The 20,468-nt window shown below is 38.9% G+C and overlaps 1 protein-coding gene across 1 annotated transcript in view; it reads right to left on the bottom strand.

The window, feature by feature from the left end:
* Positions 1 to 20,468, bottom strand: part of kcnn1b (potassium intermediate/small conductance calcium-activated channel, subfamily N, member 1b) — a 74,918-nt gene that overhangs the window by 12,594 nt on the left and 41,856 nt on the right. The window contains 6 exon segments of the mRNA XM_046871689.1: positions 8 to 118; positions 777 to 918; positions 8,213 to 8,631; positions 8,882 to 8,977; positions 16,413 to 16,615; positions 16,618 to 16,834. Coding sequence (XP_046727645.1) covers positions 8 to 118; positions 777 to 918; positions 8,213 to 8,631; positions 8,882 to 8,977; positions 16,413 to 16,615; positions 16,618 to 16,834 — 1,188 coding nt within the window.

The following is a 20,468-nucleotide window of genomic DNA, read 5'->3' as shown; positions in this document are numbered from 1 at the left end:
GACTCACTCTTTTGCAGAGTTGAGTGTCCATCATAAAGTTATGAACGTGTTTCTCCGCCTTGGTCAACTCGAGTTTCCTGGCCACCACCGCGACCACCAGCGCAGTGCAGCCCGCCCCCTGCAGGAAGAAATACAATTAGGACATAAAAGCAGTTTTACAATTATTTTGAATCAATTAATCAATTAAAGACAAGTGACTTGCTTCCTTGTTCCAATTATATTGATTGATGCTGTCCATTTTCTTCCTAGTATTGTTTTGGCTCCTCCCACCCAGGACATGTGACTCTAACCAATCACATCTTTTTATACACACACGCTGTCTGCCCTTTTACACATTTATCAACTTGTAGACTCAATTGGCTACTGTCTCTGTGATTGACAGGAGATAAACAGTAGGCTCCTCCCATCTAGAGAGCATTGCTGGGTTTATTTTCTGTCTCAGTTTCAGGCCCTGGAAGGCTGTTGCACTGCCGGGAATCGAACTTCCACATGATGAAGTAAATGCTACCTAATAATTCACAACAATTTATTTCTGGATATGAATAAATGAATTTATAACTTGTAGAATAAATTTAAGACATAAAAATTAATGAACAGAATCCCTGTAGAACCTTTAAACACAAACCAGAGAACCTTTGGGTTTTAGACTGAATGTGATCTCAAACTACATTACTTTTATATAAATATATATGGGTAATATATGTAAAACCGTGTGTGTGTGTGTGTGTGTGTGTGTGTGTGTGTGTGTGTGTGTGTGTGAAGGATGGAGGACGCACCATGATTCCTGTCAGCAAACACACTCCTTTTCCGCAGTAGGTGTGTGGCACCATGTCTCCATAACCAATGGAGAGGAAGGTGATGGAGATTAACCACATCGCACCCAGGAAGTTACTCGTTACTTCCTGTTTGTCATGATATCTGACAGAAAGAGAAAAACAGAGACAAAACAACGTAACAGCTACGTTAATAAACCACAATGTAAATGTGTTGAAACTGGGACTCACAAACACTGTGGTGTTTCAAAGAAGCGTCTTGAGTCAAACCTGATTTGCCGATCATGTGACCAAACATTTGCATCGCTGCGACACTGTGTTCTTTTGAATCGGTTACCATCGGCAACTCTGAGCTAGCCAATCACATGGCTTCATAAGAGTCGATCAAAATCCTGTTAATTAACTGAATTAACGCATCATAGGTTTCACCAGCGCTGCCTCAATGAGATCCGCTGACCATATAAACATACACAGAACTCAGTCTCGACATGCTGCTTAAGTTTTGGCACCCCCTTTTCCAAGTAGCTCATACAGGAGCAGTTTCACCTCCAGTGAGTAACACTTTCAATCAGAAACTGGTTTTATATTTAACAATTAAAAATTATTGGTATTAAATCTGTACAAATAAAAAATAACATTTATGAACAATTTATGTACTGAAATATTAGCTCAAATGTTTTACTCTCAATATGTAATTTTTGTACATTTATATCCAGTATTTAATTTTAATTTGATTTTTTATTTTAATTTAATTAATTCTTTATTTTGTTCTAATTTTTTATCTCCTTTCAATTTTTTCTTAATAATAAATACAGAAATAAACATAAAAATAATTAAATAAACATATAAACACCTTAATTTATATAAGATTAGCTATTTATAAATCCAATACTTTTTAGGAATTAATAAAAAAAGTACAATAAAGTTTTTAAAACATAAATAAATTACATGTATTATTTAGAATTTTAATAAATCCATTGTATAAATCTGCAGTCAAAGTGATTCATCCTGTGTGCAATATGTCTGTTAGCGTAACTACTTACTCATTTACATTTACATTTGCGGCATTTATCAGACGCCCTTATCCAGAGCGCCGTACAAAAATGCTTTAAATCTCTTACTCGTGGTTTTGTATTTATACATTGTGTTGTGTTTATACTGTGTACTATATTACGTCTCTATTCTTTTATATATTTCCATTTCTTTTTCTTTGCTGCAGTAACAGAGAACTTTCCCCACTGTGGGACGAATAAAGGTATATCTTATCTGATCTTATTTCTCTAAAATAAATAACATGACACAATTGTGCTATAGTTTTATTTCTCATTATTTTGTATTCTATTTGTTTACATAGATTTTTTTCATATCTTACTACATTCTTCATATTAGCATGCCTGAGTATAAATTCACCTGTTAGCATATTAACATGTTAGCATGGTCCTGCTAATATTAATTAGCATCATAATAGCTAGGGTAAACATTTTATTTAAAGCTGAGATGAGAGAACATATGGACACATCTAGAAGCATCTGGACAGCACTGAGGTTTTCTTGCTAGTTTGAAGGATGAGCCGTCTGATTGCAGGAGCCAAGCACACTTTCCATTGAGGTGCATCTGAGAAACTCAATTACATTAGAAATCCGATCTCTACACAACTGATGCGGATCTGATGTGGGTACAGGAAAAGAAGCGAGTCTGAGTGCTGAATAAAACAGATACAGCATGTGTGTGTGTGTGTGTGTGTGTGTGTGTGTGTGTGTTGCCGTGAGTGTTAGCGCTGCTGGACATTTTCTAGCAGATCCTCTGCACCAGCATCCGTCCCTCACTCAGGTTTTCTCAGTTATAAAAAGCAGCATTGAGCATGAAGTCTGTTAGCGTGCTAATCACATCCTGAGGCATCAGAAATTAGCAAATTTGCTTAATGTGGGAATTGTTTTAGCTAAAATTCGTTTTGTCTAAAGGCTGAAGATAAACAAATACGCAAATTTTTTACAGACTTCCTCTTAAAGTTGACAACCTGTAAGCTAACATAAATCTTGTTAACGTCTTTGCAAGTGCATTAGCTGAGTGGGCTGAAAAAAATAAAGGCATCAAATATATTAGCATTAGCTAATACAGGCTAATTTATGCTACAAACAGTTTTACAGCAGCTGCAGAAGATTTCAATCGTTTGCTAGAAAATCGTATACATATTAGCATGTATAATACCGCATATGATAATTTTAGCTTATTTAACCAGCAGACTAAGAAAATCCACAATTAATGTTTGATATGAATATATTTTTCTGACAAACATTAGACAGGCTAATTCGCTGACATAACTCCATAGTCCCTTATTTAGATCCATTTTAGTATGTTACCTCAGCTAGCGCATGTCTAGCATTTTAAAGTCTTACTACATATTGAGATTAATAGCTTATTTGGCTAGCAATGTATTCGCTAGCACATTATTATCTTATTTAGCAAGCTGTATTGTTTTAGATTGCTATGTTAGCTTTTTTTAGCTACCACATAATTTACCACAGATAGATGCTAAGTTTAGCTTTTCAGTGTGCATGTGTTTTAACTGCGACGTATCGTATCAAACTTTGCCATGTTAGTTAGTGTGTGTGTGTGTGTGTGTGTGTGTGTGTGTGTGTGTGCTGACAGCAGTGTAGCTCTGTACAGACCGTTTATGTGTCTATTAATCAGTCAGGTCTCATCCTGCGTCCTGGCCATGAATTTAACGGTCGACTCATTAAGCTAAGTGGTGAGATTTAGCTGAGACATGAGCATTTGGTGTTTTGGGGGAAAATGGCGAGGGAAATGCTGTTATCCCCACTGACACTACAACATGCTGAGCTAGCATTATCAGGAGAAACACTGCTAACTAGCACACTGGTTTACCTCACAACACTGAAAGGATCTGAGCCCATTATGCTAAAGACTAGCAAACAGTAAATTGTTTTTATTGCTATACAGAATATTATGCTTAGTTAGCATATTTATTGTTATTCAGGATGCTATTTAAATTAGCTAATGAGATACAATAGTTGAATTAGCTACCACATAAATGTTTAAATTATATATTTAATGTTAAATATATTATCTCCCTCAATCAAATGATTATTATATTATATATATATCACCAGTTTGCCTATCGCCTGAACAGGTTGACAGAGGATGCAGTTTCCACGGCTCTTCATTCAGCCCTTACCCACCTGCATGAAAACAACACCGACATTAGAATGCAGTTCATTGACTTTAGCTCTGCATTCTCCCCACTGTACTGATCACTAAGCTCAGTGACCTTGGTATCTCCACCTCCACTTGCAGATGGATTCTGGACTTTCTTACCAACAAACCTCAGTGTGGGCAAATATAGGTATAAAAAAAATCAAAATAGGTATCCTCAACCCTCATTCTGAACACTGGCATCCCACAAGGCTGTGTTCTGAGCCCACTACTCTACTCCCTGTTCATCCAGGGAGTGTGCTCCTCTGCATAACTCCAACATCTTCATCAAGTATGCAGATGACACCACCGTGGTCAGCCAGATCAGCAACGATGACGAATCGACCAACAGGGAAGAGATCAGAAGCCTGACAGTGTGATGTGCCACCAACATCCTGACCCTCAACGGCATGAAGACTAAAGAGCTCATCGTGGACTTTCAGAAATCTAACAGCAGGAGACATTCCCCAGTCTACATCAATGGAACTGAGGTCTCCAGCTTTAAGTTCTTGGGAGTTCAGATCTCTGAGGATCTGTCCTGGCACCAGAACACTTCAGCTCTGGTTAGAAAGGCACAACAGCACCTGTACTTCTTGAGGAGTCTTAAGAAAACTGTCCCCAGAGATTCTAATGAGTTTATACCGCTGCATCATCGAGAGCATCCTGACCAACTCCATCACTGTATGGTACGGAGGCTCCACTGTGTGTGAACGTTAAGCCCTGCAAAGGCTGGTTGAAATTGCCCTGTGTAGAGCTCACAGCATCATCGAGGACTCTTCACATCCCAGTCACAAACTGTTTAATCTCCTTCCATCAAGAAGGAGATACAGGAACATACGCACCAGAACCAGCGGGTTCAGAACCAGCTTTTTTCCATCCACCATCACACTACTGAACTCTTCACTACACCATTAGATCACTGTATTAACACAGTATATAACTTCTGTACAATTATACATACAATGTACATATTACATAATGTACATGTTTATACTCCTCGTTCTCTACACATATTGTACCTTACACACATCTGCACTACTATTTTATTTATGTGTATATATATATATATATATATATATATATATATATATATATATATATATATATATATATATATATATATTACTGTACATCCTGCCTAATATTTCACGTGTTTATATATATATATATATATATATATATATATATATATATATATATATATATATATATATATATATTTAGTGCGCTTGTTTATTCAGTTTGCAAATTTTTTCAACGCCAAAGTGTTATAACCTTCTACATGTTGTTCCTTTACAACAGTGTCTGCTCATTTTTCACTGCCATAAACTTATAACAATTTACTTGTATTTTTCAACAGTGTCCACACGTCTCTTCACTGCTACAGACTTTATATTTATTCACTGTACATGTTTACATATATATATATATATATATATATATATATATATATATATATATATATATATATATATATATATATATATATATATATATATTTACATGCTGTACATATACTACAGATTTATCTGCACTTCTATCTATCTATCTATCTATCTATCTATCTATCTATCTATCTATCTATCTATCTATCTATCTATCTATTTTTTATTCATTTAATAGTTTTTAGTTGTATACATGCTAGCTAATTTGCTAGTGCATGCTAAGCCATTTAGCTGGTTTAGGCGTATCTGTTCGTTTGGCTAGAACAAAATTAATTATACTGAGCAATGATTAGCATGTAGGCTACAACCTCTCACACCAAAACACCAAAAAATATAACAATAAAAACAAATACAGAAAAAAATAAACATCATAATCATATCACAGGTTTACAGGTCGGTGTTCATTTTATTCACAGACTGGTGTGTGTGTGAGTGTGTGAGAGGGGAAACAGCTCATGCTCGCTAACACACACCCCTCAGTGTGTTTTCTCCACAGCAGCCAGCTGAATGAAATGAATGGATGGGATGAGTGGATGGGATGAGTGTGAGGAGAACAGGAGCAGGCAGTTTGGATCATAATCTGGGGAAAAGGGAAGTGTGTGGAGATTAGCCACTGGGCTTGTGCTGACCTGATTAGCTTAGCTTAGCTGAGCTTCAGCTCTCTCCCGTAGCCTGAGGAGTGAAGAAGCTACACAAAGGGTCGTCTTCACCTTCCCCCAAGATATGGGCCAAATACGTTCCCCTGGCAAGAACCGCAAGCTAACACAAGTCAAAGGTCAAAATAACTGAGGCCTTGGAGGGGAGAAACACAAACCCAGACCTGCCAACCCTGAAGAGAAATAACACTTATTACATTAAAATATCATCCTTTAACAAAATACTACCTGTGTGTGTGTGTGTGTGTGTGTGTGTGTGTTTTTCTTATCCACTTTCATACTTACTTACTGACCTCCCTACCTATTTACATACTTCTCACAGATCCTTCCTTTTCACTTCCTTCCTTCCTTCCTTCCTTCCTTCCTTCCTTCCTTCCTTCCTTCATACTTTCCTCTTAACTTCCTTACCTACTTCGCTTTCTTCCTTTCATTCTTCTTTTCTACCTATCTACCTAACCCTATTGAAACAGTATCCCTACTTTATTACCCTCCTACCTACATCCCTTCTTTTCTTCCTTCCTACATCCATTCCTTCCTTCCTTCCTTCCTTCCTTCCTTTCTTCCTTCCTTCCTTCCTTCTTTAATGCCTTGGTTTCTACATCACTTTCTTTCTTTCTTTCTTTCTTTCTTTCTTTCTTTCTTTCTTTCTTTCTTTCTCTAATGTTTACATTTCACACGCATTGTCAGACTTTTCCTCCTGCTGGTTATCATACAACCCAAAATTTTGTAAAACACACACACACACACACACACACACACACACACACACACACACACACGCGTTTCTGTGGCAATGTGTCTGATCAGTCTATTTAAAAGCATCTGTGAGTACAAACATTAGCGCGGGTTTTACTTTAATTTGATGCGTCGTTGTTGGAGTTTTAATTTGGAATCCGTTTTCCAGTCAAAATTCTCACTTTTTACCTCGTTTCTTAAAAAGACGGTTCTTAGTTTTATTTATTGAGGCTCAAATTGCAACAGAATGCGAGGACGCAGGAAACGGCAGTAATGTGAGACGGGGAGGGGGGCGGGGCTTCCTGAGAGTCAGCTAATAGAGTCGTTCCAGAGCAAACTCGTAGCTGCATACTCCAATGTTATAATTGCATTAAAGCTGGCAGGTCTGCAAAACCATGAGGATGAAGACAGCCATGTTCACCACACATGGTGTCTAAGGCCCCGCCCACACACACGCCCATATTTCTGAAAATGTCTTTTTTTTTTCTACCGTCCACAAAAAGCACTTTTATTCGACTGAAAACAACTGAATTTTTTTTACCTGCAGACCTGAAAAAGCGGCGTATGTGTGAGTGTGTAATGTGTGCGTATTGTGTAGTGGTGTGTGTATAATGTATTGTTTGTGTTGTGTATTATGCGTGTGTGTGTGTGTGTGTGTGTGTGTGTGTGTGTTTGTGTGTGTGTGTGTGTTTAAAGCCCTGCAGAACAGTGTGTGATGAAGTTGAATATACAGCACTATTTTCACCTCATTTCCAACAACTTTGATCCGTGTCCTGGTTTTCTCTGTGGTTCTTCTCTGGCTGTGCAGTTATTCTCAGAGGTTTGTGTGTGTTTGTGTGGACGGAAATTTTGGCACAAACATAATAAAAAAACTACATTTTCACAAATACCCGTATTTTTGTGGGCAGGGCCTGAGAAAGTGAAAATCCCAAAACCCTAAGAGTAAGAGGTCATAAATGAAGAAAGTTCACAGCTCTGCTCAAGAGCGCTGGAGGATAAAAGTGTTCCGATTGAAGAGTTTGGGATCTCCGGCGTGTCAGCAATGCAGTGCACCAGGGGACGAATGCATGATTGCTGATCTGCAGAATCCAGACAAAGCTTGATAACGTCATGGGCCGAACCAAACGTACAGGCACTGTTCTGTTTTTTCACTGATGACAAAAAAACAAAAACGAAAAACCCAAAAACAAACATAGACTCACTTTGGACCCCTATCCAGCAGCGATGTAGGGTGGGGTGGGAGGAGGGAGGGGTGGGAGTAGGTAGGAGGGGCGGGGGGAGGGCAAAAAACACAACAATGAACAATGTGAACAGTAAAATAGCAATAAGAAGACGCACGGCGAGTTTTTTTCATCGTTTATGTCTGTGCGTCACTGTCTCGCCGACTCACCTTTCACACACGCGCACCGTCCAGGCAGCAATGATCCACGAGGAGATGCTGAAGACGAGCAGCACGGTGCCGGGGCAGATGGTCATGAGGGTCTTCATGACGAAGCGTGTGTTGAAGTTGATCTTGTTGAGGGCGCCGATGCTGCGCGATGAAGCGTCCGTGAACAGTTTGCTGTGCAGCAGCATGACACGGCCAATTAAATAGAGGCGAAAGAACATGGGGATGGACAGGATGATGTCCACGTCCGCGTCGGCCACAGACGGCGTGTACGTGAATGCCAAACGTGCCGTCCACGTGAAAACGTACTGTCCCGGGATTGGGTGGATGGCGCACACCAGAAGCTCCAGCACAATGAACAGAATGCGCTCGTAAGTCATGGCTATTCGCCAATCGTCCGCTCCGTTGTCCACCATGAAAAGCTGCAAAATAAAAACAAACTCAACCTAAAGAAATATTACAATCTTTATAAAAAACAGCACCACTATAGTAAATGTAAAGTAATCATATTACAGTATAATATTAGATGATTATTTATTTATTCATTTATTGTGTACCTAATATAATTGTGTTACTTAAAATTATAAGGATATGGCAACATGAGAAGTGCAGTATCATCTACTAAACTGCACCCGTCTCTGTAACTGCCTCCAGAGCGACTCGGTCACTTACCTGAATTTCTCGTGCATGATACATAATAATCAGACCGAGGAGGATTAGAGTGGAAAGGCTGATAAGGCATTTCAGTGCAAATGAATATGAGGATTCCTGCAAAAGACACAAAAAGGAAAGTTTTTTTTTTTTTTATAAAAGGTATGAAATGGGAATAGTACGGATGATCTCTTCATTAAGCTGCAGCGTGTAACAACAACACTGACACTCCTCTACGCATCTTACTGTTACTATAATAATGGGATACACATGAAATATAAAGAAATAAGACTCCACATTACCTCCATTAATTTAAATGAATAGATTAAAACTGGGGTGTGGACAGACAGAAGAACAAGAAAGAACTGCATACAACGTTTATGTTTTTAACACTTACACACTGCACTGTTACACACTGCACTATTACTGTTACACACAGCACTATGATTGTTACACACTGCACTGTTACTGTTACACACTGCACTGTTACTGTTACACACTGCATTGTTACTGTTACACACTACATTTTAACACACTGCACTGTTATTGTAACACACTGCACTGTTACACTAACCCTAACCCTACATCTGCATTCTTACAGTTATGCACTGCACTGGTATTGTTACACAGCACATTGTTGCTGTACCACACTGCGCTGTTACACACTACATTGTTACTGTTACATACTATTAAGTTACAGTTACACAGTGTTAAGTGACCGTTACACACTGCACTGTTACTGCTACACTTACTGTTTCACATTGCAATGTTACTGTTACACATCACACTCTAATGGTTACACACTGCACTGTTACTTTTAAACACTGCACTGTTACTCTTAAACACTGCACTGCAGTGTATAATGATAGCATAATGTTGTGTAACAGTAGTACTGCTGTGGTCTGTGATGATGCAGTGTGTAACAGTAATAGTACATTAGTACCATAGGTTGTGATTAATACAGCTGTGTATAGTGTGTATACTGCAGCAGAGTTAATATGGTTATTATGCAGTGTATAACTATATAGATTCCTCAGAGTGTAACAGAAGTACTGCAGTGTAACAGTAGTAAAGGTGTGTGTAACAATAATACTGTAGAGTGTAACAGTCGTACTGCAGTGTGTGACGGTTGTACTATAAAGTGTAACAATGATACTGTAGTTTGTAACTAATACTGTAGAGTGTAACAGTCATATTGTAGAGTGTAACAGTCATATTGTAGAGTTTAACAGTCGTACTATAGAGTGTAACAAAGATACTGTAGAGTGTAACAATAATACTAAAAAGTATAACAATAATACTGTTGATTGTAACAAAGATACTGTAGATTATAACAATAATTCAATGATACTGTAGATTGTAACAGTATCAGTTTACACTAAACATAAAGATGAGCAATGAATTCTCTCGAGGTGACCTGATCTCAGATGACATTTCTCTCTAATAGCATCTGTAGAAATGAATGTCATTGAAGCTCTCTGACCGAGCCAGCTTAACAACGTCTCTCTCTCTCTCTCTCTCTCTCCCTCTCTCTTTCTCTCTCTCTCTCTCTCTCTCTCTCTCTCTCTCTCTCTCTCTCTCTCTCTCTCTCTCTCTCTCTCTCTCTCTCTCTCTCTCTCTCTCTCTCTCTCTCTCTCTCTCTCTCTCTCTCTCTCTCTCTCTCTCTCTCTCTTTCTCTCTCTCTCTCTCTCTCTCTTTCTCTTTCTCTCTCTTTCTCTCTTTCTCTCTCTCTCCATAAAGAGACACTCCCACATTATGCAAAACATCTGCAGTCTGTTTCCTGAACCAAAACACAACAGGAGAAAGGAAAAATACTGATGTCCAGGAGAAGGACTGAAACACACACTGAAAGCTAATCAAATATAGATAAAAATTCATACTAGTGTCATCCCTTTATCCTTTCCTTCCTTGACTCCTCCCTTAATTCCTCTCTTCCTTCCTTCCTTCTCCCCAATTCCGTTTTTATTCTGTTATTTCACTTCATAATTTATCCAGATGTGTCTTTCTTTTTCTTACTGCCTCGCCATATTTCTTTTATATTGGAATATCAGATAAAAGTCTGTGGATTCTAAAAGGGTTTTTTGTCTCAGTTTTCATGAATACACATATTTTTTGGCCGAGTAAAATCTCATATTACTTCGTAATAGCCAATTAAATTAAAGAAGCTTTTTGGAAGTGCACTCAGACTTGCATCCGTCATCGGAGACTCCGGACCTCAGTGTGAGCCATAGATTAAATCAGAGCTGGAGGATGCTGGGGATCATGGTGTTCTCAAGCTCAGCTGTACTCTCGCTCCTTTATCAGGCGGGCTGAGAGGACTCGCTCTTAATTACAGTCTCACTCAATTATTTAAGCGACGTTAACAAGCTCGTCTGTGTCAGGAGCCAAACAGGACAAGCGTCCTCGTCCGACGCGGCTCGCTGAAAGTCAGAGGATCGGCCACGAGGCTAAAATTAGGAAGCGATCTTTAAAAGGATCCTGCATTCCACATAGAGACATTTATCTTCAGTGAAGTTCGGAGTCTCGCTGCAGACGGAATGTAATTGGATTTTAAACGATGCTCTTCATTTTGTCCTCCACATGTTTTTTCCCCTAATGGTTCATTTTAAGCTGCGCATAGCCATTTATACAGCGTTAAAAAAATACCTGCGCTGAGGAGCACTGAGCAGCAGAAGAGATAAAAAAAAACAACAAGAGGAAAAGATAGGAAAGAAAGAAAGAAATGATAAAGGGTAAATACAGTGAAGGAAAGAAACTGAAAAAAAAATTAAATCAAAAAAGTTTAAAAGATCAAATCGAGAATTCAGAAAGATTTTGCAGGGAGCAATATTTAAAGACTGTGTGATTATTTATTAAAATTGTATCATTTATTTATAATATTTAAGTATGTTTTTGTGTATATTTATTTAGTTGAATTATATATTGTTGAAGCTTGTGAAATTAATAAATTAATAAATTAATTTATTTGAGTAATTCACTGTATTTATTTATTTATTTATTTATATATTTCAGCTTCTTGATAAAAGACTTCCTGAGTAACTCCAGACATATTTCACTGATAAACCCTGCCATGTTTAGTCTTTTTAAAGATCATCCATCAGACAGGAAGTCAGTTATTACAACAGGAATCATTTTTCTCATTATTTTAGATCAGGAGATTGCAGTCCTCAGTGTTCCTCTCGAATGGAGTCATGTCGTACTTCCACTCTTCTGCAGAGTAAAACAGAATGGAATCTGTCCATCCCACACAACACAAACGCTTTTACTGCCCTTATTGATTTTTTTTTCGACATTTAAGACATCCCATATTACCCCAGTGGATTCAGTGAATCAGAATAATCTATATTTACTGCCTTACTCAGAGTTTTAAAGGAGTCCCTTGAGGATGTTTATCAGAACGCTGTCAGCATCACATCACGCTTCAGCTCATATGCTTCCGTTTACATACAGATTGAAATGTTCAATTCTAATATGACAAGTTGGCAAAATATTTCTTAGATTAGTGACGAACATTCACACACACTGACGTTTACTCCTATTATACTCGAATATATTAACACTTCTTTACTGTTCACGTTTTTGTGGGGTTTAAAACATTATAAAATATATGATATAAAACAGCATGTTATACACCACAAACTCATTACATCATCAGCTGTACTATAAGTGTGGAGGAAACTGGAGAGCAGTGTGGAGGAGAAAACTCACTCCATTTATTCTGTCTTTCATTTTGGGTTGTGATGAATAAAGATAGTGTTGTGAAGGAAGACAGTCTCCACACTATTCTAATGTTGTATTTTAGCTTCTTGTGTTTGTGCATCTACACAGCTATGAAATCTGTGCTTTTACCTAAACTAAAAAACCCAGAAACAGCGTGTTATTTACTTCATTACACAAAATAATCTACACAACAGCTAAAAAACTTTTCACTTTTTCCACATTATGTTATGTTATATTATGTTATAGCGTTATTTCTCAATGGATTAAATTTATTATTTTCCTCAGAATTCTACAGTCAATACCCCATAATGACAACATGAAAGAAGTTTGTTTAAAATCTTTGCAAATTAATTAAAAAGAATAAACAAAAAAAACGTTTCTACAACTTGAGTGGAGTCCACCTGTGGTAAATTCAGCTGATTGGACATGATGTGGAGATGCACACACCTATCTATAGAAGATCCCTAGGTCAGAGCACAAACCAAGCCATGAAGTTCAAGGAATTGCTGTAGACCCCGGAGACAGGACTGTATCGAGGCACAGATTTGGGTGAGGCAAGGCTTGAAGGTCCCATTAATCACAGTGGCCTCTATCATCCGTAAATGGAAGTTTGAAACCACCAGGACTCTTCCTAGAGCGGAGCTGCCCGACCAAATTAAGTGATAGGGCAGAAAGGCCTTAGTCTGGGAGGTGACCAAGAACCTGATGGTCACTCTTAAAGAGCACCAGCGTTTCTCTGTGGAGAGAGGAGAACCTTCCAGAAGAACAACCATTTCTGCAGCACTCCACTAATCAGGCATGTATGGTAGAGTGGCCAGATAGAGTAAAAAGGCACATGACAGACCACCTGGAAATGGGTAAAAGGCACCTGAAGGACTGTCACACCATGAGAAACGAAAATGTAACTCTTTGGCCTAAATGTCAAGCGATATATCTGGAGGGAACCAGGCACAACTCATCACCTGGTCAATACCATCCCTACATTTAAGCATGGTGGTGGCAGCATCATGCTGTGGGGATGTTTTTCAACAGCAGGAACTGGGACATTAGTCAGGATCGACATGAAACATGAATACAGCAATGTACAGAGACGTCCTTGACCTCAGACCGGGGCGAAGGTTCATCTTCCAACAGGACGACAACCCTAAACACACAGCCAAGATAACAAAGGAGTGGCTATGGGACGCCTCTGTGAATGTCCGTTAGTCAAAGTCCAGACTTGAACCTGATTGAACAACTCTGGAGATCTTAAAATGGCTGTGCACCAATGCTCCCCATCAAACCTGATTTGAAAGATTGCAGAGAAGAATGGGAGAAACTGCCCCAAAAAAGGTGCAAAGATTGTAGCATAAAACTCAAAAAGACTTAAGACTGTAATTGGTGCCAAAGGGGCTTCAACTAAGTGTTGAGCAAAAGCTGTTATCTTATGTACTTGTTTTTTTATTTTTTATAAATTTGCAAAGATTTCAAACAAACTTCTTTCACATTGTCATTATGGGGTTTTGTTTGTAGAATTTTAAGGAAAATAATTGCACTAAATTATTTTCAAATAAGTTTAAATAATTAAATAATTAAGTTTAAATAATTAAACTACACTACACCATTACACTACACTACACTTCCCCACACTACACTATTACACTACACTACACCAGTACACTACACTACCCTACACTACACCAGTACACTACACTACCCTACACTATTACCCTACACTACACCAGTGCACTACACTACACTTCCCCACACTACACTATTACACTACACTACACCAGTACACTACACTACACTATTACACTACACTACACTACCCTACACTACACCAGTACACTACACTACCCTACACTACACTATTACCCCACACTACACCAGTACACTACACTACACTACACTACACTACACTTCCCCACACTACACCATTACACTACACTACACCATTACACTACACTACACCATTACACTACACTACAATACACTACACCATTACACTAGACTACACTACACCATTACACTAGACTACACTACACTACACCATTACACTACACCACACTACACCATTACACTAGACTACACCACTACACCACACTACACTATTACACTAGACTACACTACACTACACCATTACACTACACTACACCATTAAACTAGACTACACTATACTACACCATTACACTACACTACACTACACTACACTACACAACACTACATTATTACACTAGACTACACTACACTTCACTACACTCCACCATTACACTACACTACACCATTACACTAGACTACACTACACTACACCATTACACTAGACTGCACTACACCATTACACTAGACTGCACTACACTACACCACTCACTACACTACAATACACCATTACACTACACTACACTGGACTACACTACAATACACCATTACACTACACTTCACTACACTACACTACACCAACCACATTACACTACACTACACTACACTACACTACAGTACACTATACCACACCACACCATATTACTCTACACTAGACTACTCCACACTACACTACACTACATCACACTACACTACACTACACTACACCACACTACAATACACTACACGATTTACACTTCACTACACCACCACATTACACTACACAACACTACATTACACCACCACATTACACTACACTACACCACACTACACAACTATATTACACTACACTACACCACTATATTACACTACACCACATTACACTACATTAAACTACACTACACCACACTACAATACACAACTATATTACACTACACCACATTACACTACACTACACCACACTACAATACACAGCTATATTACACTACACTACACCACTACAATACACTACACCACACTACACCATTATATTACACTACACTACCACATTACACTATATTACACTGCACTACACCACTACACTACACTACACCACTACACCACTATATTACACTACACCACATTACACTACATTAAACTACACTACAATACACTACACCACTATATTACACTACACTACACCACACTACAATACACAACTATATTACACTACACTACACCACTACACTACACCATGCTACACCACTATATCACACTACACTACCACATTACACTACACTAAACTACACTACAATACACTACACTACACCACTACTACTACTACTAAAGGAAGTGGTAGCTCAGTGGTTAAGGCCCTGGGTTACTGATCGGAAGGTTGGGGGTTCAAGCCCCGGTATAGCCAAGCTGCCACTCTTGGGCCCTTGAGCAAGGCCCTTAACCTGCTGTGCTACAGGGGTGCTGTATAATGGCCAACTCTGTGCTCTGACCCCCAGCTTCTGAGCACGCTGAGATATGCAAAGAACAAATTTCACTGTAATGTATATGTGACAAATAAAGTTTATTCTATTGTTTATGACAGGTGACACTAATGTCTGTCTGCTCTCAGGGTTCATCTGCACAGCTTTAGTGTCTGTGATCGAGAGACAGACGTCCTACAGAAACCTGGTTGCTGTGGTGATGTCCGGTCGTTTACATGTAAATCCCATGACACTAAACAGTTCTGGGCAATTCTATACTTAATTGAAATTATTTATTGTTCATTCGTTAGCAGGGAAAGATCAATATTACACCTGAGGGGCAAGTCTCAGTCCTGCCTAATAAGGGCAACAACATGACATCAGCAGCAGTCAGTAACACAGACCACGCCCACTTCCATACACAGAGCCCACTGTTGACTTTTTTACACCTTTGTGTAGATGGTTACAAGAGCAGATGTGTGTGTGTGTGTGTGTGTGTGTGTGTGTGTGCGCGCGCGTTTTACACTGCTGCTGCTTACCTTTGTGTAAACCCCCCAAGAGAGTTCTGTCTCCGTCACCATGACGACGATGCCGAACATGCCGAATATGAGGGCATAGTCGCTGAGGCGCTTGCGCTTTTCAAACAGCGCCCTCCTGTGGCCGAGCTTGTAGCCAATGTCTTTGTTCCTTTTGTGCGGTGCGTTGCCGGCATCCTCATGCAGCGGCTTGCCTGGCTCGTCTCGTTACCCTTCGACACTACAACCTCGAGGCCGGAGGTGTGGAGTGTCTGCAGCGGCTGTGTCTCCGAGTCCAGATCGGCCAGGTTCCTGCTGCCCAGCGGTCTCACCACGCCGCCATTGTACTTGCAGCTGTTCATGGCTATCTGAGGGAGCGCGGGGCCGCTGGGCGACAGCGAAGAGCGCGACCAAGCATGGCTCAGCCTGCTGCCATCCGCACTCACCTAACACACACACACACACACACACACACACACACACACACTCGGGGTCACACACCTGTACAATCACAACTTCAGGTACAATTAAGTGTTTGTCAGAGTTTCTGAGGATTTACAGATTGACGTTTCTGGCAGGGTTTTCTCCAGGTTTAAAAACTGGACACCAAGAAAGTGCTGAGTCAGTAGACTCACCTACAATAGGTTCCTCATACAAATTAGAAAGATTCAGGATATTTGAAGGGTCCCAGAACGTAAATGTGTAGACTGTTATGACGTTAAAACTCTGATGTTACACTACATTTTTTTTATGTTTTTCGAAAATGCACCAAATCTCTATATTTAATAATAAAATATATTTAAAACTACACTATACAACTCACTTTACACCTGAAATTGAATATTTGACCATTAAATGATTTTTCACATGTAGGTGGATGAATGTGAGGATGTTCCTCGTCTCTGTGGAACTCATCTGATTAACAGCAGGCTAATGATTAGCTTTAAGAGGACAAATGCTGCGGTGTTCCAGGCCGAGACGACGTCTCGCTCCAGCGGGTTTTAAATTATTGATTTTTTTATTTATTGTGGCGTCTTCTGTAACTATCTTCTGATACTCTGTTATCAGTATCTGGCAGGCTAACAGACACTTAGGCTAATTAGCTAGCTCAGAGAGCAGGATAGCCAGTAAAGTGTCACCAGTGACCTAAAGGCCATTGTTAACCAAAAACACTTTCCTCTCGTACAACAGCTTCAAACATCACTGCATTCGACTTCAGTATAAACAAATAGCTTTCAGGAAGCAGGAAACTTCGTGAAAACTCTCCGTGTTCCTGAATCCACTTTAAACATCAGTGTGGAATCTGCATTTTAGACACAGTTTAATATTAATGTGAACAAAGTCAAAGCTTTTAGAAAAACAATCAACTTTAAACCCAGCAAAAATATACAGTAATAATTCAACATTCATACTATATTCACGTTATTATTATTATTATTATTATTATTATTAATTTTATATATATATTTATACAAATGACTGTATGTGTAAAATGTAGCATATTATATAGAAATAAAAACAGAGCTCTTTGACATTGGTGTCCTAAAAACATGTTAATTTCCTTCTTCTTTTTTTCAAGAACACATTTACTGCAGAAACACATTTTTTTTAAACTGTTGGCCAGAAGTATTGGGACACCTGATTTTTCCAGCCATATGTGGTTCTTTTCCAAACTGTTACCACAAAGTCGGAGACACAATTGTATCCGACATCTTTGAGCGCAGGGGCATGACATTTTCCCTTCACTTGATCTAGAAGACCCAAACCTGTTCCAGCAAATAAAGCCAGCTCCATGAAGATCTGCTTTCCATGGGTTGGAGTGGAAGATCTCTTGCTGTAGAGCTCTAACAATATTGAACATGAATGAATATAAAGACTGACTTCACACCAGAACCTCCTCACCTTCTCACCTACATCATCCCCTGACTTTACTAACACTCTGGTGACTGCATGAGCACAAATCTACACATCATCTAGTGAATGAGGAGTGGAGTTTATTATTACAGCAAAATGGGAACTGAATGTGGAACAGGATGTTCATTAAGCACATAGTGATCTAATGGATCTCCTGCATCCATAATTATTTGTCCATACAGTGTATTTTCTCTTTAATCAGAAACAGAATCTGATCATTAATGTAGATTTTAAACTGAAAATGACTTGTGATGTTTTCTTCATGAAACTATTTTACAAATGAACTACTCTGTTTCTCAGAGCGTCTTCTTCTTCACACAGCCTGAAATAAACATTTACATTCCAGCCACTTCTGTATGTGTGTGTGTGTGTGTGTGTGTGTGTGTGTGTGTGTGTGTGTGGAGTCTGAGATTGTTTAGTGATTGATGTCTCGTTTTGTATTAAGAGAACTACAACTACATCTGGAAGGGAAAAAGCCCACAGCCACAGCATCTCGTTCCACGTCGCTCCACACCTCCACACTTCACACCAGTCACGTGACCACAGTGAGTTTCACCCCATCGTAGGTGCGAATCACACAAATTCCACCACCATTCGAAAGAACAGATAAAGAACCTCAGATACATGTGATGAAACCTGAAGTTCAGCTCGTTCCTGAGGGTCATTTCAGGAAGAAGAGCTCTTCTGCAGCGAGCGACACTGAGCCAAGTGCCATCGATTAGCAGCAGGAAATTTCAAAAGAAATTACTCTCCTTTTTTAACAGAACAAAGACAAAACACTGTTCTCAAAACATGCAGCAGATGGATCAGGAAACACACACACACACACACACACACACACACACACACACACAAAAGACTCTTCCATTTAATACGCTGAAGTGAAGAGAGCTGGAGTTCAGCTTCATTCCCTACTGACACAAAAACACACAACATAACAACACAAACACACAGTACATACAAATACAACAACTATCTGATTTACACACACACACACACACACACACACACACACACACACACACACACACACACACACACAGTGGTGATGTCACAGATCCAGTGCTGCAGATATTTTAGGATAAATGTGAAAATCTACACATTTAATAAACAAAAATGACTGTTATTTATGGATTTATTGATTTTATTTATTGTGTATTTTATGTTGTGTATATTTTGTGTTTGAAGGTTGTTTATACTTTACAATTTATTGAATGTATTATAATCTCAAAGATTTCAGGTGTTTTTCAGTGGTGTTTTTCCCTGTCTTATTTTAAGCTTATTTATGATGATGATGATGATGATGATTGTAATTCTTTTAAAGAAGAGAATTTCAGATGGGTTTCAGCTGATACTCAGGATGGCCGAAACCTCGAACGCAGTGTAGAGAAGATTCCTGACCTGGACTTTAGCATTTATACGAGAAATGATTCTAAATTATTTACAGATAACAAGATACATTTTCCATATTATAAATGTACATAAGCACATTCTCTCTACACACACATACACTAATATCATTTAACATCTATATCTATTCTTGTGTATTTGCTCAACAGCTCCTGCACATTTTACATTGCCAGAGCCTTTATTTATATTCATATTTATATTCATATTTATATTTGTTTGTTTTAAACACTCAACAGCTTCGGCACATTTCTGACTGCTGTAGTTTTTATATTACACGCTGAACATTTATTTATTTATTTATTTATTTATTTATTTGCACTCTTCATTTTGCACAGTTGCCTCTATTTGCACTTCTGGTAGATGCTTACTGCATTCCGTTGCAGTGTACCTGCATCCATCTATCTATCTATCTATCTATCTATCTGTCTGTCTGTCTGTCTGTCTGTCTGTCTGTCTGTCTGTCTGTCTGTCTGTCTGTGCAGTAAAGTGAACACATCGGATGCCACATGATCTGTTTTTAGAGCAGAAGTGTTGAATAAATGTAAATACAGAGTGAACGTCTAAAGCAGTGTTAAAGGTTTTGCTTCGTCCCCGTGCTTCACTGCCACTGCGAGATAACGTTCACGCCTTTTAGTGAAATTAACAACCACACCACGAACACCGCAAACACCCCGCAAACACTGCGAACAACACGAAGGTCTACGAACACAGCGAACACAGAGAACACCAAAAACACCACGAACACCGCAAACACAG

This window comes from Silurus meridionalis, chromosome 17 (assembly GCF_014805685.1).
Source record: "Silurus meridionalis isolate SWU-2019-XX chromosome 17, ASM1480568v1, whole genome shotgun sequence".
Lineage (NCBI taxonomy): Eukaryota > Metazoa > Chordata > Actinopteri > Siluriformes > Siluridae > Silurus > Silurus meridionalis.
Note: the sequence above shows the minus strand (reverse complement) of the source record. Positions and strands in the feature narration are given on the sequence as shown.